The 24,875-nt window shown below is 42.8% G+C and overlaps 1 protein-coding gene across 26 annotated transcripts in view; it reads left to right on the plus strand.

Annotated features, from left to right (window-relative positions):
* Positions 1–24,875, plus strand: part of ERC2 (ELKS/RAB6-interacting/CAST family member 2) — a 1,012,357-nt gene that overhangs the window by 616,130 nt on the left and 371,352 nt on the right. For 25 of the 26 annotated variants that reach the window (XR_016214779.1, XM_051852281.3, XM_089306079.1 and 22 more), the window contains one exon: positions 15,171–15,331. Coding sequence is in view for 24 of the 26 variants with exons in the window: in XM_051852281.3 (XP_051708241.1) it covers positions 15,171–15,331 (161 nt within the window). In the remaining 2 variants the exon portion in view is untranslated. Of the gene's footprint in view, positions 1–15,170; positions 15,332–24,875 lie in introns of those variants that run through there. The other variant, XM_089306093.1, reaches the window with a different exon arrangement.

Here is a 24,875-nt window from a genome sequence, read left to right on the forward strand (position 1 = left end):
GCATAGCACAGTGGACTTTAAGGAAGGGCCATTGTCTTTGGTTGGACCTTACCTAATCAGGTGAGCCCTTAAAAGGGACTGGACTCTTCCTGGGGGAGTGTCAAAGCATGGGATAGAGTTGGCAAAAGATGAGTTCTCTGTTGTTGGCTTTGTTGATTTGAAAGACCCATGTGAAAAAAAGTTCAGATAGCCTCTATAAGCTGGCAATGTCAAGGAAACGTTGACTTCAGACATATGTCTGCAAGGACTTGAATTCTGTTTCAACTACATGAACTTGCAAGAGGACCCTGAGCTCGTGAATGTGGCTGCCAGTATCTTGATTTCAACCTTAGAAGACCTACAGTGGAGAACCCAGTCATATGATGACTCAACTTCTAACCCATAGAACTGTGAACTGCCAAACTTGCAGTAATTTATTCTTCTATGATAGAAAACTAATACTGAAGTCAACGAAACCATTTTAGAACAGTTCTAGGTTCAAAATACATGGTGAATATTCTATTCTAGTAAACCAGAAGGGACCCAAGGTCCATCTTCTAATTTATATTCATCCATACATTTATGGATGGTGGTTGAGTGCTTGACTTTGTGTTCAGGCCTAGGGACACAGCAAATAATGAGCCAAGGCCTTTCCTTGCTCTCTAGGTGCTTATGCCCAGGGTTTCCTCTCAGACCCTCTCAGTATAATCCACTCTTTTTTTTTTTTTTTTGACAGGCAGAGTGGACAGTGAGAGAGAGAGACAGAGAGAAAGGTCTTCCTTTGCCGTTGGTTCACCCTCCAATGGCCGCCGCGGCCGGCGTGCTGCGGCCGGCGCACCGCGCTGATCCGATGGCAGGAGCCAGGAGCCAGGTGCTTTTCCTGGTCTCCCATGGGGTGCAGGGCCCAAGCACTTGGGCCATCCTCCACTGCACTCCCTGGCCACAGCAGAGGGCTGGCCTGGAAGAGGGGCAACCGGGACAGAATCCGGCGCCCTGACCGGGACTAGAACCCGGTGTGCCGGCGCCGCTAGGCGGAGGATTAGCCTAGTGAGCCGGGGCGCCGGCCAAGTATAATCCACTCTTAACAATTCCCCCATGTTACTTGTACCCAACAATCAGGTTATATCCTCGGTAAGAGTAAAACACCTGGAATTCTTGGGAAAATCTCTTACCCTTTCTGAGGTTGAGTTATTCATCAGTTAAATGGACATGTGAGGGTGAGAATATATAAGGATCCAAATGGATATGAAAAGCTGCTATTTAAATCAGAGGTAATGACTACCTTCCTAGAGTGTTGCTTCCTTGCAGCATCCCTCTCACAGTAATCTGTTGACCATTTACTGTGTGTTTGAGAAGCTGCTGTGCCAATGTGAGAATGCAAGGCTGCGTTGAACTCCAAGTGCTCAAGGACCGGGGTGACATACAGGGAACTCACTCCTGTTTCTCAAGGTAGATAGAATTGTGATGCAAGGATCTTAAGGGATCAGGCTTGGAATTGGCTTTGTTTTTAATGATTGAAATTTGTCCTCGTCAATAGATATCTTTCCAAAGCTGAGTCAATAGGAGAAGACAGAGTCAGTGAGACCCATTTTATTCTTCCTCTTGGAATTACCTCAATACTTATCATTGCATCACGAGACAGTTTGTCTTTCTGAGAATCCCACTCTGACTTGTTGAATGGACCTTGTTAATTAAGGTGGTCAAGTGGCATGAACAAATGTTTCTGATTTTCTAACAGCTTTCTGACAGCTTGTTCTGAGTTCTCCAGAAGCACAATGATAACACCAAAATTGGACAGTGCAAAACAAGCACAAAATAAAACAAGCAAGCAACTGACCATGCTGGCCTTCTAAAACCCATAGAACTTTATTAGGGAATGCAGTGGAATGAGCAATATGCGTTGTGGGACAGGGTGGAGGTGGCAGGAATTACTGTTGACAGCTCTGGAGTCACTAACACATGGGCACTTCCTGGTGAACTTGGAGTATAATCAGTATAAATATAAGGGCTGTCAGAGCCAAGGCACCACACCCATGCCTACATGAGTAGCCTGTCGTAAGGCCATTTTGGCCAAGGGTAGCTGCTGCTTTGACTGCTTCCAGAGGGCCCCATCCTGTTCTGGAGTCCTGCATTTTTCATCTCCTTTGGAGACGGGGATCTACCAATAACTGATTTTTGCTTGGGAGCAGAAACAGTTTCTATGCAGACCTTTCTTGTTTGAAAATTTTTAAAAGTTACTCTTTTGTTTATAGTAATGCATATATAGACATAGATATACAAAGAAAAAATAAATATTTGTAATCTCTAAGCCTAGAAACAAACCCATCAGGAATATTTCAAGTATTGCTTCTGGTTTGTTTTTCTATGAACGTATGAGTACATTAAAATTCCCCACATGTGGGTTTGTATTTACTGTTTGTTTATTTTTAAAATTTTATTTATTATTTGAAAGGCACAGAGAGAGAGAGAGAGAGAGAGAGAGAGAGAGAGATCTTTTATCCACTGGTTCACTCCCCAAATGCCTGCAACGGCCTGGGCTGCGCCAAGCCTAAAGACAAGAGCCAGGAATTCAGTCTTTGTCTCCCATATGGGTAGCAAGGACTCCAGGTTATTGAGCCATCACCTGCTGCCTCCCAGGGTATGCATTAATAGGAAACTGGATTGTTAGTGGATCTGGGACTCAAACTCATGCACTCCAACATGGAACGCCTAAGGAGCTTCTGTACCAAGTACAAGCCTTGTGTTTACTGTTTACTATCTCGTTTTTCTCCCTTAAGATTGTATGATGATCTTTCATTTACATTAGATTTTATCACTTAGTGTTTAATGTCTGACCAACATCTCAAAACTTGGATACCCATAATTTATTTTCAGATTTCTATTCCACAATTTTAGACATGTATGCACAGCTATGGTTAATTTAACTCATTTCTTAGGAAAAGCATGCATACATATGTATACATTTGTGTATGTATATATAGTGTTTGTATAAATAGATATATATGTACACTCATATGGATACATATGTGATTTTATAAACATGTTTATTATATCTTTAGAATAAACCCCAGCAGTAGAGTCAGAGAGTCAAATGGGAACTCATGAATTGTGCTGAATTGAACAGAACAAACTTTTTTCTCCTATGATCAAAAAAGGTCAACTCCATGAAGCCTGAAATAGTTTCTGAACATCATCCTCAGACTACAAAGTTGCGAAACTTGTTTGCTGTGATGCTGCTCTTTCCAATATAGTATCTACCATCCTAAATTTTAATTAAGACTGAATTAAAACTTCAGGTCCTAGGATGCACCAGCCACATTCCCAGTGCTCTTTAGCCACGTATGGTTGGTGAGATATGTCCTGGACAGCAAACGCTAGACCATTGTTACCAGTGCAGGGTATTCTGTTGAGCAGCGCTGTTCTGTTGCCTTCCTCTCTTCCTTAATCTTTGTCTTTGGACTTTAGCCTAAGTAAGATTAAACTAGGAATAAGATCTATATTGATTTGAAGATGAAAACTAAATGCCAGTGCTTCAACCAGGGCCGTTGCTAATAGCTATTCCAGGACCCCACATGCTTGCTACATGTAGATGTTCTAGCTTAGGTATTTTTTAAAAGGTCCCAGTGAGGTATAATAATGACTCAAATTTTACAGAGGAGGAGACTGGTGAATACAGAAGTCAAATAGCTTTATCAGAATCACTGAGCCAGCACACGGATGAGGCCTGATTTGGAACCCCAGGGGTCTAGTTTATAGCCCACACTCCTTGGTGCCACCCATAGGGCTTCTCAAGAATGCCTTAGACTATTAGGAATGAAGGCCAGCTCTTTGTAGTATGGAAGCGCTGTGACTGACACAGTCGCTCAACATGTACCAGTACCAAACATGACCAAAAATATGTTTTGTTTTTATTTTTAAGCTTTATATTTCTTTATTTGCAAGGTCAAACATAGAGAAAGCAAGACAGAGATAGAAATCTTCCATACGCTTGCTTATTCCCCAAATGGTTGCAACAGCCAGGTCTGGGCCAAGCCAAAGCCAGGAGCCTGGAACTCCATTTGCATCTCCCACATGAGTGGCAAAGGCCCAACATACTTGGGCTCATGATCTGCTGCCTTCCCAGGCCCATCAGCGGGGAGATAAATTGGAAGTGGAGTAACCAGTAATCAAACTGGCACTCCAGTATGGGATACCAGCACCACAAGTGGCAGCTTAACCTGCTGGGCCACAACGTTGGCCCCAAAACACCCTTCTGTAAAAAAAAAAAAAAAAAAAAGTTTAAACATTTGAGAGACAAAGGCACAGAAAATGAGCTCCCAGCCTTTGGTTCATTCCCCAAATGCCAGCAACAACCAGAGCTAGGCTGGGCCAAAATCACAAACTGTGACCTCAGTCCCAGTCTCTCACATGGAACAAGAACCCAGCCCCTTGAGCCATCACAGGTGCCTCCCAGGCTCTGCACTAGCAGGATGCTGGAGTTCATAGCCAGAACCAGCAAATGAACCCAGGTGCTCAGATGTGGGATGCAGGCATGGTGACATCTTTACTGGATTAAACACCCACCTCCCCACACAGCCTTGGTCTTACCCGGGTCCCACTGAGCCAAACCCACTTGGGATGAAGAATGCTCAAGGCCACTTTGGAAAAAATGTTATTATTCATTTGTACACTAACATCATCTGATTGAACAAAATCTGTTAAGTCAGATTATGTATTCTTGTACACTTCTCCTTCATCCATTTTCTATTATGAGGTGAAATTTTGTTAAAAAGCCTGGAGAGAGATGGAAGAAAGGAAAGATGTAAAATACAATCAAAATCAAATGACTTGAGCCTGAACAACCTTGTTGGCTGTGGGTTTTTGCATTCAGTAGAAGGATGTGAAGTTACTTATGTAAGCAAAGCTCCTAGATGCTTAAACTTCAGTGTGGGTGAAACAAATCACATAGCCAGTGATTTGGGGAGAGGTGGGCCCACGTAGGAAGCAGTCAGAAGATTTCCAGTTTCAGCCTTTTCCAAAAGGTGTCAGTGGAAGGCAGTGGTGGGAGGTGGAGGGCAGAGGAGACAGACTCATCAGAAAAGAGCAACTGGGAGAATAGGGCCAGTAGTCCTCTTGTGAGGGGTCCTCAGGCCCACAACGACTCTGTCTATCCCTGTTGCTTCTGGGAGCCAGGAAGGGATCATGTGTTTACTTTTGCCTTTGATCTCAGGGTAGCCCCACTATTTTTTAAAAGATTTATTTGAGGCCGGCGCCGCGGCTCACTAGGCTAATCCTCTGCCTGCGGCGCCAGCACTCTGGGTTCTAGTCCCGGTTGGGGCGCCGATTCTGTCCCGGTTGCTCCTCTTCCAGTCCAGCTCTCTGCTGTGGCCCAGGAGAGCAGTGGAGGATGGCCTAAGTGCTTGGGCCCTGCACCAGCTTGGGAGACCAGGAGGGAACACCTGGCTCCTGGCTTTGGATCGGTGCAGCACGCCGGCTGTGGCGGCCATTTTGGGGGTGAACCAATGGAAGGAAGACCTTTCTCTCTGTCTCTGTCTCTCTCTCTCTCTCACTGTCTAACTCTGCCTGTCAAAAAAAAAAAAAAAAAAAAAAGATTTGTTTGATTTATTTCAAAGGCAAAGTGACAGAGAGGGAGGAAAGACAAATGAAGACAGAGATCTTTCATCTGTCGATTCACTCTGCAAATGGCCACAACAGCCAGGGTTGGGCCAGGCCAAAACCAGGAGGCTGCAACTCCATTGGTCTCTAACATGGGTGTCTGGTGCCCAAGCATTTGGGCCATCTTCTGCTGCTTTCCCAGGTGCATTACTAAGGAGTGAGATTGAAAGTGGAACATCTGGGACTGGAACTGAGGCCCATATAGGATGCTGGCATCACAGGCAGTGGCTTTGACTCTCCTGTACCACAATGCTAGCCTCTCAGAGTGATCTTCAGTGTCCAGAGTAGAACTGAGAGAGGACCAACTATTCCCATGTGACTAATATACATTCCAGGTTTGCTGTAACCTAGGATACAGGGATTTCACTGGCTCTGAGTTCCAGTCCAAACTGAAAACTAGCATCATCCTCTTGCATACAGATCGGGGTGAAGACAGGAAACCAGGATGCATGGGGAAACCTAAGGCATAATCAGAGTGTCTTTTTAAAATATGGCTTTTCAAATTTCAGTCAGAGACACAAAATACACACCAACTCGATACTGCCATTTATAGCTTAATGGTGTGTGTGGGGGGGTGTTTATCAAAATATGTGAAGATCTGCTCTTGCCAGGGGAAGCCTCTTGCATAACAGGAGAAGTCACCATGCATCACAGAGACACACAGAACTGGGGGTAACAGAGAGGAGCTGGCTCTCAGATTCTCAGACAGCACAAATGCATATGTCCATTTAAGGCTGAGCGTGTTAATGATGTAAGGTCTTAAAACAGGTGTTTTCTTGGATTGTTTGAAGTCTCCATTGCTCACTTTAAGAGCTCTGAAACTTCAAGCAGAGCCATGTGTAAGCTCTCGACTCTTCAGAAAAGCCACATGACAGCTTCGCTATGCTTAAAACGTACAGGGTTATGCATTATTCAAACATAGTTCAATAGTCCTGGTACCATTTTATAGAAGAATTTTTATCATCTACAATGTAGAATGACTAATAAAATCAGAAGTGGTGTGCAGTTATTCAGGGTCTTTGGTGTTTTGTAATTGGTGAGACCAAGTTGACATCTAGTTTAAAGAAACTTTTAATAATTATGTTCTGGATATGTAACACCAGGAAAACATACCGTAAAATGTAACCTTCACTTTCCAGACCGAGAATCAGAACCACAGCCTTGCTGTAGTTGGGGACCATTTAGGAAACTATCTTCAGTAGAATATCTCTGAGTATTCTGGAAGACTTCTGAGGTTGCTGTGAATCTTGTTTTCCCAGAGAATGACATCTTAGGAATTTAACACCTTCCCTAAAAGGTTCCCCCTTCCCCCCCAGGAAATGCTGTCTGGTAAATTGCCGGTAGATGAGCTTCTGAAAGAAACACATGCTGTGTTAAATGGAGACAAATGGGTTACCTTCCTGCTGGACCTCCCCACAGGTTTTATTGGCTGGTAATCATTGTGATTCTCCAAGTAGCATTGCCCTACAGAAGGGATGTCCTCCAGCCCGGGCCACCAGCCCCTCCTCGTCAGGCCAGCCACAGGCTGAGGGTACAGTGGTGGCTGTTTCACCCCCTCCTATCACTCAGAATTTTAGAAGCTTTTTTGTTTTCTAAAATCATAGCTGTGGCAATTGTTTGATTCCAATCCTCCCTGCTCAACCAGATTTCTTCTGAGGCTGAGCATGTGGCTTGGCTACTGTCCAGCAGAGTGCCCAGTATGTGGGAGCCACCCAGCGAGGTGGGGAAATGAAGCAAGGAAGGGACACACATCTTCCAGGCCCCAGGAGAGAGCTTGTGGGATACCATGCAGGACTCAAAGCTGCTTGCTCCTACCACAGCTCAGATCCTGGGATGCAGTCATGAGTTCCCCTGTGTTCCTGCCAGCTGCTGGGGTGGCAGTGAGCATAGTGTCTCCATCCTTCAGTCACTGAGCTGCCTGGACTCCATAGCAGAGAGAAAGTGCTTGAGGCAAACAGAGAGCAAAGACTGGAAAGACCTTTGGCGAGGATGGAGAGTGGTAGGAAACCTCAGGTTTGGGCTTGTACTTCTCCCATCATTGTACTCTGTGAGCTGAAGGTGGAGTGCCAGCCCTGTACTCCAGGGGCTCAGTCCAGAGGCAGCTGCTAAGCAGATACATCGTGCAAAAAGGGCACAGGTGGTGTAAAGGGAAGGCCCACAGCTGGCTGGAAGGAGTGTGGCTGGCAACTGCCAAGCACCCGATGCCTCCAGGTGTCCAGCAGCGAGGGCTCAGTTTGCTGTGTACCTTCTCACTTAGGCTGTGTCAGTCCTGTGTGGTGGCTTCTGTCTCCTCCCTACCCTCTAAGGGAACATCTGAAGGCTTAGAGAAGTCAGTAATGTCCAGGCTTCCCAGCCTTGGCTGTGTTTCAGAGTCACCTGGATCTTTACTAAAATACAGGTGTCTGGTTCCCACCCTCAAGTACTTTGATTTAATTGTTTATGAGAAGTGTGACCATGGCATCAGGAATTTTTTAAAGTTTCCCAATGGATTCTAGCATGTAGCAATATTTAGGAAACTTTGGGTTAAGAATGGTCTAAGGTTACAGAGTTCCTGTAGGTGGAACTAAAACATGACCTAGGTCCGACTGCTTCCCAAGCTCCACTGTGGAGGCCAGGCGTGGGCAGGGCCGTGAAGGACAGGCAGTTTCGGAGGGCCGAGGAGAGTGTGTGGGCAGTCCTGGGGTGTGTGTGCACATGGCATGGGTCAGACGATGGGGGGATAGGTGATAACAAGTGAAAAGGCTCTAGTTCAGTAATAAGCAAAAATGAAGTATGTTAAAAATTTATGAGGTACTAGGAAGTGGTAGGCTCACTACTGAGTTAAGCTCCTAACCGCTGTGGTGAGCTACCTCTGTGAAGAATATAGTACATGTTTTCCTACTTGCCAGTCCCTGCACTAAGAGCATTTTTTCCTAATTTTTCTCTATATTACATTTTTAACATTTTGCCAATTCACTTCCAATGTAAACATGATATACTATTTTTCTTTGAAAACAGTGTTAATATCACAGAATGAGGAATTAATGTCAATGATCATAAAATAGGAAAGAAAACTATATTGTCATTTACCTGGTATGATTCAGTAAAGCTGTATTTATAACTAAATACCAAATGATTGATATCAATGCAACTTTTATACTCTATATTAACTTCTACAAATAAGAGAAAATGTGGTATTTGTCTTTCTGGGTCTCGCTTATTTCAGTTAGCATAATGATTTCCAGTTCCATCCATTCTGTTTCAAATGTCAGGATTTCATTCTTTTTATGGCTTTATAATATTCCTTTATGGATATATGCCACATTCTCTTTATCCAGTCATCCACTGATGGACATCTAGATTGATTTCATATCTTTCCTATTATAAATTGAGCTGATAAACATGGGAGTGTAGGTAACTCTTTGATATGTTGATGTCATTTCCTTTGGATATATTTCCACTGGTAGAATAGCTGGGTCCTATGGTAGATCTATTTTTACTTTTCTGAGGAATCTCCATACTGTTTTCCATAATGGTCGTACCAATTTGCATTCTCACCAACAGTGTCTTAGGGTACATTTCCCTCTACAACCTCTACAGCTGCCAGCATTTTTATTCTTTGATTTTTGGATAATAGGGATTCTAATGGAATGAGGTGATACCTCATTGTGTATTTTATTGGCATTTCCCTGATGGCTAGTGATCCTGAGATGTTTTACATGTGTCTGTTGGCCATTTGTTCTTCATCCATTGAAAAAGAGTTTTACATCCATTGCTTTGTATAATACTTGCAGTAACTCTTAGAAACACTCAGCTTTCCCCAAGTCCCATAGTTAGTACAGGGTGAAGCAGATATGATCAGTACAGACCGGCCTCAGAATCCATGCTTTTTAACCATTCTTAGTACTTAACAGTTTTAAAATTGTTAAATGTCAAGCTACACCCGAAGTAGAAAGCCTCTCCTAATGCAGATCCTCGTAGTGTAAGTCCTTGAGTGTGGCGTGGCGCACTCAGGCTCCTGCTGACTTGCACTCTTCCCACTCCGCTGAACTGTTTATCAACCCACAAGACACCCTGGTGGCCTGGAACCCCTGGTGATCTTGGGAACACAGCTTAAAAACCACAGCTGTGGATAACAGGAATCCTTGAGATGTTGGAGCTAGGCCAGTGATATTTTTGACAAATACTGATGGTTTAGGCATGTTTTCCTGGCAATGGGGCAACAAGTTGTGACAATAATTTCTGTGGAAACTCTTTGAATCCCAGACCCATAGGGTCCAGTTCAAAGACACAGTCAAAACAACTGAGAAAAGTCCAAAGGGAAGTCTAACCTTCAACTTGGATCTTTAGAAAACATTGAAGGAGCCCCAGGAATAACCCCTTGCAAGTTTTTCTCTCCCCTTGCTCTCCTCCTCCAATTATCTTTAAAAAGAAACAAAGACATTCTCTGTATTCCCTGGCTCATGGCTCTTCCTTCTTTCTCTCACTTTCACCTTAGCCTGCTCTCCAAAGCCCATCCCTTTGTGCCCAGAGTCCTAGCTCCATATTGCTACCTGTTTGCTAGTTATGACTCATAAAATCCCAGGGTAAACAGGAGCAAAACTGGCTGAAGAAAATGTGTTCTGGTAGGGAAGAAGCTGATCAGGAACAGCTTTGTCCTGACTTGGATTAGGTGGGGGTAGAGACAGAGTCTGGGAACACATATGCATATAAACATGCATGTTTTCACACACACATGCCGATATCTACTCATCTGTATATATGTCGAGTTCATTCCAACCTTGTCGTACATGTCAGAGGAGAAAAGACCTGAGCTTGGAGTGTCAAAAGTAATGACAGAAGGGAATCAAAGGTCCAAGAAGTGTTTTAAAATAGATCTGTGATACTTGGTGATGAATGGGAAGCAAAAGAGAAAGGAGAAGGAAGGAAGTGACAAATGTGACTCTGAAGTCTTACACAAGAGTGACTGAGGAAAGGTCGTGGCACTAGAAGCAAATGGTAGATGTTAGGGAGTGGCAGGTTGGATGGTGCTGTTGGTGGTAGAGATTTGGTTTAGGCAAGTGTACATAGATCAAGAGTTGGCGTTTGGTCATCCTCAACATATCTGAGATTTGGACTTCCATGTGGAAGTGATCAACAGGTGCTTGGGTGCCTGTGAATGAGGTCAAGTGAGCAAAAGGAGATAAAGGTTGGTGAGGTAGCTGCATAGAGGTGACAGCTGAGGAGAAAGACCTCAGTCTGCCACCCGGGTGTCTCCATGGGTGAGGATAATCTCTAGGACAGAGTCACGAGGAGAAGGGCCCAGTTATAAACTGCAGGGAGAATATGAGTTTGCAAAAGAAACAGAGCAACCAGGTTCCTGTGCCTTCCTTCATTCATGCTGCCCTAGCAAAATGCCATAGATTGAACAACTTAGACACAGCTGACATTTATTTCTCACCATTCTGGAGGCTGGGAAGTCCTAAAATCCTGGCACCACATTGCTGACGTTGTGGTGGGGACCCCCATCTAGGCTAGACTGCTGACTTTTGACTGTGTTCTCGCAGGCTGGGAGGGGCAAGCATCTCCCTTGTGCTTCCTTCATAAAGGCATAATAATCCCATGAAAACAGTTCCCAAAGCCATACCACCTAATACCACCCCCTTGGGGTTAGGATTTCAGTATATTTTGGATGGGGTACAAACATCCAGCTATAACATTAAGAGAAAGGTCAATTTCAGGAAAATAAGGAGTGATTAGAGAAGATTCACTAAATAAAACTGCATTTCCAAAAGACTCTTTCATGACAAAAGGCAAATGTTCATGACATGTGAGTTGCTTACAAACATATTTATTTGCATATGTATATATATGATCTCAGTTGTATAAGTATACAGAGTTGGAGAAATTATAATAAAATGTTTATGATATTTTTCTCTAGGTGATGGGAATCAGAGAGTGTTAACTAAAAATAATGTTATTTAATCTTAAATAAAAAGAAAAAATTAACTTTTTAGTTCTGTGTCTTATAGGTTCCATATAATGCTTTATTCTTCATCTTCTCAGAAAAAAAGTAGGGCCAATAAATGGCTTTGGGGCTATATCATGTCACTTAATGTGCCCACATAAATCTAAAAGGCAAGCAACATGGTCTGCTGTTTACAGATGAGAAAACTGAGACAGAGAAGGGACTTGTGTTAGTCACACAGTAAATGATGTCATGACTCTAACCTGATGGTTTTTAAGACACACACTACTGTATATTGATCAGGTTAAAATGTTTCTTCAGTGAAGAAGCAGTTAAATTTGGGGCAATGTTTAAGATACTCAAGTTTGGGACTGGTGTTGTGGCACAATAGGTTAAGCCTCTGCTTGCAATTGCCAGTATCCCATATCAGATTGCTACTTCGAGTCCTGGCTATTCCAGTGCAGGTCCAGCTCCTTGCTAGTGACTAGTTCTGAATATCAGGACTTGAAGATCATTCTAGCATTCAGTGAATGTTGGTTAGATTCTTACTTTGGGGATACCACTGTGCCCAGGGCATCTGTGTTAGGTGCTTCTATTGGTTGTTATGAATACAGTTAAGAAGACAAATGTTTATGGGGTTAGTGGTGTTGCACAGTGGGGTAAGCCAGCTGCTAGCAACACTGGCATCGAATATTACAGCACTGGTTGCAGTCTCCTAGGCTCTGCTTCCAGTCCAGCTCTCTAATGCTCCTGGGAAAACACCAGAAGATGGCCAAGTACTTGGGCCAGTGCTACTCATGTGGGAGACCCAGATGGAGTTCCTAGTTCCTGGCTTCGTCCTGGCCCAGCCCTGGCTATTGTAACCATTTGAAGAGTGAACCAGTGGATAGGAAATCTCTATCTGTGTGTGCCCCACCCCCTTTGAAATACATCAGTCTTTTAAAAAACATGGCAAAGCTAGTTAGACTTTAAGAAAAGACAGCTGGCAAGATAGAAGTGGCCAGAAAGAGTAGAATTTCCATGGGAAAGCAAGAATAACAAGCAGTTTCCTTTTGATGGTGGGAAGAGGGAAGGAGACCCAGAGCACTTGATGAGAAGTTGGACAGTTCTACAGTCAGGGTGGACTGTGCTGTGCTGGGACTACCAGGCACCTTCAGTCTTTGGTGCTGCACAGGAAAGCTCTGTATTTTGCTTATGTGGTGTGGGTCAGCCTTGGACTTCATTGTGTTTACTCAGGGACTCAGGCTGGAGGGGACATTGTCTGTGTAGGCATCTGCAGTCACTGTGGCGTGGAAAAGGGATGAGTAAAGTTGAGGACTAGTATTAGAATGCTTCCACCTGGGAATGAGAGTGGTTTTGTTGGCAGTAGCCATACCCGGCTAAAGGGAGAATAAAGTATCTTCGCTCCCATGTGCCTACAGGGAAAAGAACTGAAATACAGCGAACCACTCTGACCACCAGACAGCCCTGCTCTATAATGCCCCTGTTTGGGCAGCAGAGGGGACAGCCCCATGTGTGTGCCATGCACACTGTACGGGGACACATGAATTGGAATGAGTAGACAGCTTTGGCCTGGGAAGCTGTTTCAAAACTGAGCTACCAAGGTGTGGAGAATAACAGTTTTATCTGATACTTGCAGTTTTTGATGGAGAACAATGACAGCTCTATGACTGTAAACTCTATATTATATCTCTTGGGTTCTCCAGTTTTCCCATGTGGTTGTTGTTGAAATGACTGGATTACCCTGCAGATTATTACTCTAAAGTATAATTGTTGAAAGTTGAGTTGATGTGAAACTAGCTAGTGTCTGCCTCCAGGCAGTCTGGTGGCAGGTATGCTAAGAACATGGAAAACCAGGTAATTAGCTCTGTGCGCGTAGATTGCAGATAGGTCAGCTTCCACCAATGAGAGAGATTTCAGCAGGCAAGAATCCTGGAGATCTCCCCTCTCTTGTGGAGTCAATTGGATGTTTGAAATAAAGAAATATTTGTGACAGCAAAAGAAGTCATGAGGACACAGGCCATCTCATATTGACAGTCAGGCAGAGAATTAGGATTGACTCACAGAATGACCATAATTCTGATGTTGAGCTAATACAAAAAAAAAAAAAAAAAAAAAAAAAACAAACAAACAAAAAGAAAACAAAAAAAAACCAGGATAATGGAGGAAAACTCAAAACTCGACTTTAGCATCAGCACGAATCGCTTCATACAAAACATCTAGTCACATATGTGAGGTTCTGTGGACTGAAATGTTTATGATTGCTTTTTAAAGTGTATGTACTTGAAGAGCTAGAGAATTATGTCCTTTATTCTGCAGTTAAACAGGTGTGGTTCTGTGGCTTTCATAGGTTATCTTTTCTGTTCCTCACATTTGAAATTGTTTTTTGGTTTTGGCTTTGATTTAAATTACATGGTCATTAAGTTTCCTCTTTTTATCAGGGCTAGAAGGAGGGTTTTCTGAGTCTTAAAAGCATGTAATTTATCTTGGACGAGAACTATAATGCTTATTCTGAGTAAATTCCATGTAAAACTGCAGAAATTGTGTAGAAAGTCTTTATGAATTGGAACTTAACATATCATTGACACATTCTGAAGGGTGCTCTGTTGACTTTAGTGATGGATGAGTCCATTCTGCCAAGTTTAGCTGGAAGGGGTGACTTAGAAACCCAAATATCAGCCCTGGAATCTAGAAACTTCCTGGAACTATGATTTTGAATCAGCAGGGTGGATAGGGTCTGTCTATGCAAGGGATGGCATTTTACCAGCTTACTCCACGGAAGTCTCTGGAACAAAACCATTAATACCAGTCCTCTTTGTTGTGTGTTGGATTTTAAAAGTCCTCAGTGGTTTTGGGAGGATGAGGCCTTGCTTTAGGGCTCCCTGGTCCAATTTTTTGGGACCTGGCTGAAAATCCGGGATATCTGATAGTGTGGCTTATTCCTATGGTGTATTAGCACCCTATAAAAGTTACATGTCATTTATTTCAAGTTTAGAACCCTCTCAAACTTCAGGAGCAAACCAAACTTGAACCTTTTGTGGCTGGAGTTCTGTTTACCTTTGGCCGAATCTTGCTTCCTGTATGTAAGGCAGGGAGGTGAGGTGAGAAGGGCTCCTGAGGCCTCATGGACATCAAACAGCTATTGCCAAACCAGGCTTTGATAGGTAAAAACATGAATGACTCTAAAACATGTGGATTAACTTCCTGTCAAACTACCCTGAGACCTACACACAAAAGTGTATTGTCTGCGCAAAATGCATTCAAACTGTTACCTTCCTCCCAACTGTGGGGAAGTAGCCAAACACTGGTTGACATTAGGTCAAGCAGCTCACCCCCGACTTCTAATAAATACGTTAAATAGTTTTTATAAAGGTTTGTGGGCAATCCAGCTGGATGTGAACTTTGGAGAAATTTAGACTTTGTGTGTGTGCATGTGTATGCATTTGGAAGTTTTTTTTAACCAGTGACAAAGAAGGGAATTCCAAGACACCTTGCCTAATTCAAGGACAGTTACCATTACTTTGTGTTTCCCATCACAACACAGGCTAGCAAGGAATGCCTTTTGCTTGAATGAAGGAATAGTAACTCAGAGGCTCCGTGTGCCTTTCAGATAGAGGAGCTGATGAATGCGCTGGAGAAGACCAGACAGGAACTGGATGCCACCAAGGCGCGCCTCGCCTCCACCCAGCAGTCCCTGGCTGAGAAGGAAGCCCACTTGGCCAACCTCCGGATAGAGAGGAGGAAACAGCTGGAGGAGATCCTGGAGATGAAGTGAGTGCCCATCTTTACTTTTGTCATCTTGCTCTTCTAACCAGTCTTGGAGGGCGGGGAAGGTGGAGGACAAAGAAAAAATTAGCTAACACTCAGCTAGTCATTTCTGAGACTACAGTCCTTATATTTTATAAACTATAACTTTGCACATTTTCCACATCTGTTATTTTTAAAAAATTATATCCAGCAATGGAGGTTGTATGTCTGTGTTTTGTGGACCACGCTCGTCATTCATAGGTCTGTCACGGAAGTCTAAGCCAGCTGAGAGACAGAGGCCTCGTGAAGCACAGTGGGAATTTGCACACTGCTCCAAGTTGCAAGGGAACTTTTCTGAGGGGACATTTTTTAATTGTGTCCGTAACTTGTCTAATTACGTTCTCTTCACTCGTGTACAAGGCCTGGCTTGTGTTGACTCAGAATCTCAAGGTTGGCACCTCTTGGTTTGGAAAGAAGAAATCTGATTTCCTGGGTTGATTGTAAATCTCCCTGCTCCTTTCCACACTCCGCCTCATGGGAGGTTATGTAGGTAATGGAGGAAGATTGGGTCAGAACCGATTGCTTTCTTCAGTTTTGTCATAAAGTGTAACTGAGTGCTGCAACTGGTCTTTCCTGTGATCCTGCGACACACCCACTTAGACCCAGCTCTTATTTCCCGCATCCTGGAAAAACATGGGAAGGAAAATCACTGAAAGGTCTTTAGCAGTAATCAACTGCAATGGATTTGTCCTAAAGAACCAGTCAAGAAGCAGCATGCCTCTCTCTAAGTTTTGAAATGAAATAATCAGCAAGATATAATTTAAATCTAACTTCCTTCCACAATAATGGGAAATGTCCATAATTATGGCATCTTAAGCCTGTAACACAGACTTTGAAATTGGTGGCTAGGTATGGAGGACTGACCTTATCATGACCCAGCAAGTCTTACACATGGTTAACATTAAACCAGAAAGCTTAGATCATGGGGAAAAAATGGAATGAAATATTTTGAAGGTTTTAATAATGAGGACAAAACTTTTATGCCTCATCAACTACCTCAGTTTCTTCAAGACCAAAGAATAAATATGTTTTTCACATGTAAACTAGCATTTTTCCTAATAAAAACTGATATTATTATACTCAGTTTAGAGGTAAGGGAACTGAGAATCAGAGAGCTTCAAATAATTTGCTTAAGGCCATCTGGCCAGGATTAAAACTAAAGACTTCTACCTCAAGCTCTCTTTCTACTACCTCATTTCCCCATCGAGTTTATGTGACCTTTGTCAATTCTGGAACTTTTGTGCATTTAAGTTACTGCAGAAATTATGCTACCTAGAGCAGTGCTAGGCATAGGATAGGTGCTCAGAAGTCATCAAAAGAGTGAATAGAGTGTTGAATGCAGTTTTGAATAGCATGTTGGAAACTGAATGTTAAGTAACTAGGAATGAAAATATTTCAAGTGTCTGTGATATCACCTCACTCAGTAATTTATTATTAATAGTCAATATCAATATTGATATATTAACAATATAGATACATTGACTTTTTAAACTTTTATTTAATGAATATAAATTTCCAAAGTACAGCTTATGGATTACAGTGGTTTCCCCCCCCCCCATAACTTCCCTCCCACCTGCAACCCTCCCCTTTCCCTCTCCCTCCCCCCTTCCATTCACATCAAGATTCATTTTCAATTCTCTTTATATACAGAAGATCAGTTTAGCATATATTAAGTAAAGATTTCAACAGTTTGCACCCACACAGAAACACAAAGTGTAAAATACTGTTTGAGTACTAGCTATAGCATTAAATCACAATGTACAGCACATTAAGGACAGAGATCCTACATGAGGAGTAAGTGTACAATGACTCCTGTTGTTGACTTAACAAAATGACACTCTTGTTTATGGCATCAATAATCACCCTAGGCTCTTGTCATGAGTTGCCAAGGCTATGGAAGCCTTTTGAGTTCACCAACTCTGATCATATTTAGACAAGGTCGTAGTCAAAGAGGTACATTGATTTTTTTCAGTTGTTTCTTTCAGTTCATCTTTCCCACTTTAACCTCATTGAATGTGTTATGTTAAGTCCAGTCTAGTTTTTCTCATTGTTCTCCAACTGTTTCCAGGTGAACTGTATATCTCCTAAAGTAATTATTACATCATTATATGGAAGCCTCCATTACTTCCTGTTTATAACAACATTATATACTTTCCTTTTTAAAAAAGTTTTGTTGTATTTATTTGAAGACAGAGTAACATAGAGAGATGGAGAGACAGAGAGAGAGCTTCTGTCAGCTGGTTCACTTCCCAGGTGGTCTTATTGGTCAGGACTGGGTCAGGCTGAAACCAGGAGCCAGGAACTCCATCTGGATCTCCCATGTGGATGGCAGGGTTCCAAGCACTTGGGCCATCTTCTGCTACTTTCCCAGGTGCATTATTAGCAGGGTATGGACAGAAGCAGAGTAACCAGGAATCAAACCAGTGCTCTAACATGAGATTCTGGCACTGGAGGTGCAGGTGGCTGCTTAGCCCACTGCATCACAATGCCAGCCTGCAAAAAAGAGCATGTGCTTTCAACATCTGGGGAAAACCTTCGGGGAGTCATCAGACCTGGACTGAGATCCTGTTGCTTCTACTTGGCGGCCGTGTGGCTTGGCAGAAATGCCCTTAACCTCGCTGACTCTCCATTCTCCTCCTGTAACAACTTGGGAAGCAGTGGTTGAGAGGAGAGGCACTCAGGAGAGAACTTGGCACACAGAATATGATACATGGGTGTAAACGGCACTATCAGCCAATGAAAATATGACATTTGTTTAATAGACTTTGTGAAGAATATCATTAACTAAAATTTGGATTTATTTTTCTAAAACATATAAACCTTTTCCTTGTGTGTGTTTTCCCACTTAATTTCATGATTTCAGATAGCACCTAACTAAGACCTCTTTTGGTGAATTGCCACATTATTGCTGAAGTGCTTAATCTGCTGCCACTGCAAAATAAATACAAAAGTCCTCTGCTGATTTCTTTGGTGAAAGTAACAAAGGTGTGCTTCATTAAGCTCACAGTGGGCCCCCTTCGCTATTGAACTGGCCCAGAAACCCAGCTCATGGGCTTCTTCACTGTCTCTGTCAGGAGAAGATACATGGCAAGAGAACTGATTGAGTTCCCCCACGAGATTCTTCAGCCTCTCGTGCTGTTCAAGTCCATCAGCTGGCTTGATCAGTCGTGACTTTTAAGCTGAGTGGAAATACCGCTTACTTGACCGTGGTTGAGTCAGTGTACATTAATAGGAGCAATTAGATCGGTCTATTCATTGCTGGCACTTATTATCCATCTGTGCTAATCATTTGACATCTTTCATTCAACTGGCACCCGTCATGCAAGCATCTTCAGGCCAGATCTACTCAGCTTCCAAACACTTGTGGGAAGATGGGGCTTTGAATCAGTAGAAAGGAGCTGTGATCTCATAACTCATCTTTGTCCTCTCCCTGCCTTATATTAAGGATTACATTATGGTTGCCTCAGTTTTCAATTCAGTAAAATGGAGGGAATAACGCCCACCTTGCCTACTGTACAGAATATTTGCAGGGACAGGATTTTTTTTTTTAAGGATTGTATTTAAATTAATATAAACCAGCATATGTGAAAGTGCTTTGAAACATAAAAAGGGCTTTTAAAAGCAGAGGTGGTGTCTGGTAAATTCATTGCAAAATCAAATGACAGAGTTCTAGGACTCGAAGACAGCTGGGTGCAGCCTCCCAGCCTGCATAGGCCAGACTCAGCAATGCATTTGCTAAGAAGGAATTTACCAGACCCTGGTGAGCTCAGTGCCCACTGGAGGCCACAGGCTTGTAAGGTGGTGGTTGATGTTCTGTGGTTCTCATAGGTAGCTCATTCGTCCTTCTGCAGAACTGAAATGCCTTGCCATGTAGTTGTTTGTCTTGTTTTTCCTTCTAGAACCATACAGGAGTCACCTGAGCTCCATCCATAGGACACTTGACCTTTTAGATATTTATTAGGTAATACTGCTCATTTTAGAGAAAAAGTAGAAGTATGAAATGCAGTATGGAAAACTACAAGTCACCTATGATCCTAACAGGCAGAGAGAGACACTGATGGCATTTTGGTATACACCTTTACAGATCCTGTCCTTTGTACACAGAGAGGAAACTGTGTTTGCATACTTTGTAAATCCCACCTCTTTTGTTACTGAATGTCAGCACCCTCCCATGTCACCAACAGACTTGTATTATTTTTAACTGTTCTAGGTTAATTACAGTCATATAGTTTTACCACATTACTGAGCGTCTATCTTGGTTCCAACATTTTGCTGACATAAAGATGTTTTGATAAGCGTCCTGCAGCTTAATTCTATTTTTGTTAACTTATCTTTAAATAATTGTAGATTGGCTTGAAGTTGTAAGAAATAATACAGAGAGATTTCTTATACACTTCACTGATTTCCCTAGGGACTTGTTGCATAATTATGATGTGGTATCACACCAGAAAATTGATATTGGCGTAGTCTACCAGCTTGGTGCAGATTTCTTTGGTTTTACATGCATTCCTGTGTGTGTGTATGTGTGTGTGTGTGTGTGTGTGTGTGTGGAGCTGAGCCACCATCATAAGGATTGTGAGAACTATCTTCGGTAGCTACAATCATTTTCCAGATGTTGCATTTCTCACCTGAGTTCATTTGGGGACAGAAGAGACACTGACCTACATTTTCCCTTGTCTTCCTTCTTGGGCAGATGGGGAGCCATCTTATTTTAAATTTAGACAAAATGTACAGTGGGACAATATTGCCTCATTCTTCTAACTGAAAGATTTCTCACAATGTAGTTTTGTTTGATTTACAGTGGAATTTCCTTCTAGGATCTCAGACACCAGGATTAGGCATTCAGCAAGCACTTGAGAAGTGAAAAGATGAATTCGTTCAAATATTCATGAATATTCATTAAGCACCCACTCTGTGGCAGGCACTGTTGTAGTGAACAAACAGAAATGATCTTTGTCAAACTTTGATTTTTGTAAAATGAGTGCAGGAAATGAGCGAACAAATAAATAAATAAAGGAATGCATGGATGAATAAAGTAGCTTCTTATATAGCAAAAGATGTTTGAATTCCACTTAGAAAGCCATTTCTGAAGGTAGGAGCCCTCTTGGTTATTTGGGGTGAGCGGGACTACCTTCGCCTGGTTTGGGAATCCTTTGAGGAACTGAGGCCGAGGTGCGTGCAAAAGGAGAGCTTTTGGCTGTGTTTCCTGCAGGACTCTCCCCTGCCGGCAGCGCTCCTTCAGTGTGGTCTTTATTGGTTGCTTTCTAAACTGCCAGCCATGAATCCCACAGTCGAAGGAACTAACAGTTTCCATGTATTTTCATCTAACAGGATAATATTCAGTTTTCCTTGTATATAAGATTATTCATTTCCTTGAAAAATATAAAACCCCTTGCTGAACATTTTGTAATGGTTCATCTTTGTTGCATTTGCTATTATTTAAAAGGGATTTTATTAAAAGAATATTAAGAACATAATTCTATGTTTGGTTTCATTAATGATGGTTAATAAGCTTACATTCCTGTAACCAGAGCTCAATTACTTGATTTGTGACAGGTGAATTTGATATCTATGGCTAAAGGAAATTGAGGGCCGTTAGATAGAGTACTTAGAAAAATCTATGTGTGCGTTCGCCCAGACAATTAAACTACTCTAGTAATTTAACAGGCAGACAGGCAGCCTAACTGATATTTTCCATTAAGTATAAAATACTGACTTGAATAAAGGTTTGATAGCCAGGTAATAGTCAAACAACTTGAAGTGTGCATTTTAGACATTCTGGGGTAATTCCCTGTGCTTCTGTTATGTAAAAATTTTAAATGGTTTCTCCCTGTCTTCTAACTCATCTGATGATAATGATGTAGTGGATCCAGCTGAGTTAACTGGGAATTGTTGGATTTTAGACATCTTGTCCACATAGCCTCGCAAGCTGATGTCCACACTGGGTAATTTTAGTATGTTTACGGTGCAATACGACAGCAGCTTGTTCAAGGGCATTTCTCTGTTGGCCTGCTTCAATTTGGGATCCTTGCCGATGGAGGGGAGAGCTGCTCCGTAGGTAAGTACACTTCAAAGGAGAGGTCACATGCAGAAAATGATAAAATCATTTTGTCCTTTCCTGCGAGCCAGCATAAGTTTTCTCAATCACATTTCTTTAGGGAGGAACCCAAGTGCCTGGGAATTTGGACAGTTGATAAACTCAGTTGCAAGGGGGTTGTATTGTTTTATAAGAGAGACCGTGAGGGTTGAATGAGACGCGTTTATGAGGCAGTGATTTTTAAGCCATGAGAAAGGATATACATGTATAAGTCAGCATCCATTGATCCTATCTTCAAATTACAGTTTGACCTGATGCATTCAACAGTTTCCTTCTTTGTCACAATATAATCATTTCTCTTTAATCTAGCCCATGGTTTATGTAGCAGAACTTTTATATGCCCTATTTAAAAAATATTAAATATTAGGGTAATGTGCCATAGTGTATGCTTACCTGTCAGCTTTTCCATCTCCCACCTGCTCAGTTCTAAAAGGGATTTGGATAGTCTGGAACATGGATGAAGGCCGTTGCAGACTTCTCAGTTACCTGTAGTGATAGAGGACAGGTGGCAGAGAGGGTGGGAGTAAATGTCATGACAAACGATCATTCTGAATTGATTTGGCTTGACCTGCAGGCAGTGACGTAAGTACACAACTACTTTCTGCTGATGGCTCCTCTCCCTGTCTTAACCCTGATGTTGGTGGCTCAGAGCACATAGCAGAAGAGAAAAGACCACGTAGAGTGGGGAAGTAAAGCTTAATTCTGAAAAGCTAACTTCAGAATAGTAGAATGTTCTAGTTAGCTTCGACCGTAGGAAAGGAAATCCCATAAGCCCTTGTAAGTTGCTTTCCAGTCACTGGGGGACCTGCTCTCCTTCTGTCTTGATGTTTTTTCACTTTTAGCACTTGGCTCCACCTCATGGTGCAAGACTTTTGCCTCTGTTCTGACTGTCTAGTCCCTGCTAACCAGAATAAAGGAGAAAAAAAAGGAACCTCCTTGACCTTTAAGTCACGCCTACCATTCGTTGACATCTGAGTCACTTAACATCATTTAGTAAATTGCTGGTGAGCACCTGCTCTGCGCAAGGGCTATTCCAACTCCTAGATGCCGTCCTAAGAGAAAGGACTCTTAACAGAATTCCTTCCGTTTGCACAGCTTGTCTTCTACGAGGTGCGAGAACTAGTGCTAGGGAAGGGGGCCACTGGCCAGACTTTTAACTCACATGGTCTTCAAGACAAGCAGGGACACGAAACCTTCAGCTGGGTGACTCTGCCTAGTTAACAGTCTAGGAATTGAGTGCCAGAGAAGGAAAGGAAAGAATGGGTGTTGGGGGTAATTGGCAGTCTCTGCTGAAGTGAAAAAAAAAAGCATGAAAAATAAAAATAGGGATTGTCGTCTCATTGAGCATGCAACTGTACCTTGAGAGAGAGTGTTCATAACAGGCATTTATCTGTATGTGTTTGTGTCTCATGTCTTATCTGAGTTCATCTTGTTTACCGTGGTGGGCAAACGTGTCCTGTAATGAGTGGGTGGGGGGATGCCTGGAAATCTTGCCATGCTTGGGGTAGCTAGCCAGTGAGGAGCATCAGGCTTGGGAAGGCCAAGAGAACCAACGCTTCTTTCAACTATTAAATGAATGACATGGAAGGAAAGAAGTAGGCTGGGTTTATGCTGCTGCCTCAGGAACGTTTAACCTCACTGGGGATGTAGAACTCAGGAAAAGAAAGATCTTCCTTCAGAGTGAAGGAAGCTTGAAGGTGTAGGGGCTCTATCACTTGGTCCAGGTGCTACAGGGAGAATTTGCATACTAAACAGGGGATCTCAATTTGATCTCTAAGACTCCTGACAATATGGACTTCTGTCCGTAATTCTGCTAAATAAATAACCTGCAACATGGATGATACCTAGCAAGTGCTAGGATCTTTGTTTCTTTCTCAAGGAACCTCTATTTGAATACAGAAAGTAAAAAATTACTGCTTGATTTAAGGCTCTACCCTCTCTGACATAGGGCCATGCTAGAATTTCCTTGTATTTTTGCTTAGCATTTCTTTTTCATAAAACTCTTTGGATGTGAAATATGCCTGTTAGCCAGGCAGAGATGTGTTTCACAAATCACTAAAGGGAAAGAATCAAAGTAGATTAAACTGAATGTGAGACAGAATCAACAGCCCTTTTTCTATCCCTGCCTTAAGGAATGTAGTACCTCTAGTTAAAAATGCCTTCAGGAAATTAAACCAAGTGAGTCATAAATTCTATTCAGTGCCTGCGGACTTTGTATAGGGGGATTAATATTATCAGTGACCATTTATTGAGTACTTATTACGTGGGCTACAGGCTTCACCTGCATAGTGCTGCTGCCTTCTGTGATGTGGGGAATCATTTTATTCCCATTCTGTAGATGCAGACAGTGAAGGTCAGATACCAGGAACTCAAGGGCAAGTCTGTGAGGCTGTAGTCCACCTTCTTAACCATGAGTACACAGTCTCCTAGTGAAGACCGTGGAGTGCCATTCTAAGAATTTCAAGTCTGGGAATGGTGAGACCAGATCCAATTAAATAATGGACAGTGGTGGGCAGAGAGAGCCATCTGCCAACTTGCCGTGGGGGAGCAGGACAGCAGACTGGGGTGATGTGCTAGGGAGGTGGCGGAAGGGGACTAGTAGGAGGAGACCTTTGGAGTCAGCTGTTTTATCTTAAAATAAGAGAGCCACTGTCTAAGCAGTATATGTATAGTTTTAATAGCAAAAACTGTCAGTCAAAAGGGCCCTTGACCTAGTGGTTTTTAATCGAAATACAAACATTTTCTGAGCTAGAGAGGTATAGTCTTTCAGCTTAAATAATCATAATCCGCAGTTAAATAATCTAAATGCTTGTGATTCCTAGAGCTTAAATAATTCAAAGCCCCACACTTCATGTTATCTCCATCCTCATAGTAGCTTTGTGGGGGCTAGGGAAGGTTATCTATTAAAATGGGGGAAGAGAAATGTATGGACCCACACACTCCTAAAACAGGGCAAGTCAAAGGGGCCCATCTTGGACTGGAAGAAAGAGCAGCATCCTGTTGAAAGAGTTCTGAAAACTAGGCCAGCACCGCGGCTCACTAGGCTAATCCTCCGCCTAGCGGCGCCGGCACACCGGGTTCTAGTCCCGGTCGGGGCGCCGGATTCTGTCCCGGTTGCCCCTCTTCCAGGCCAGCCCTCTGCTGTGGCCAGGGAGTGCAGTGGAGGATGGCCCAGGTGCTTGGGCCCTGCACCCCATGGGAGACCAGGAAAAGCACCTGGCTCCTGGCTCCTGCCATCGGATCAGCGCGGTGCGCCGGCCGCAGCGCACCGGCCGCAGCGGCCATTGGAGGGTGAACCAACGGCAAAGGAAGACCTTTCTCTCTGTCTCTCTCTCTCACTGTCCACTCTGCCTGTCAAAATAAATAAATAAATAATAATAAAAATAAAAAAAATAAAAAAATAAAAAAAAA

The sequence above is a fragment of the Oryctolagus cuniculus genome, chromosome 10, assembly GCF_051225735.1.
Source record: "Oryctolagus cuniculus isolate XC-2025 breed Fujian yellow rabbit chromosome 10, ASM5122573v1, whole genome shotgun sequence".
Lineage (NCBI taxonomy): Eukaryota > Metazoa > Chordata > Mammalia > Lagomorpha > Leporidae > Oryctolagus > Oryctolagus cuniculus.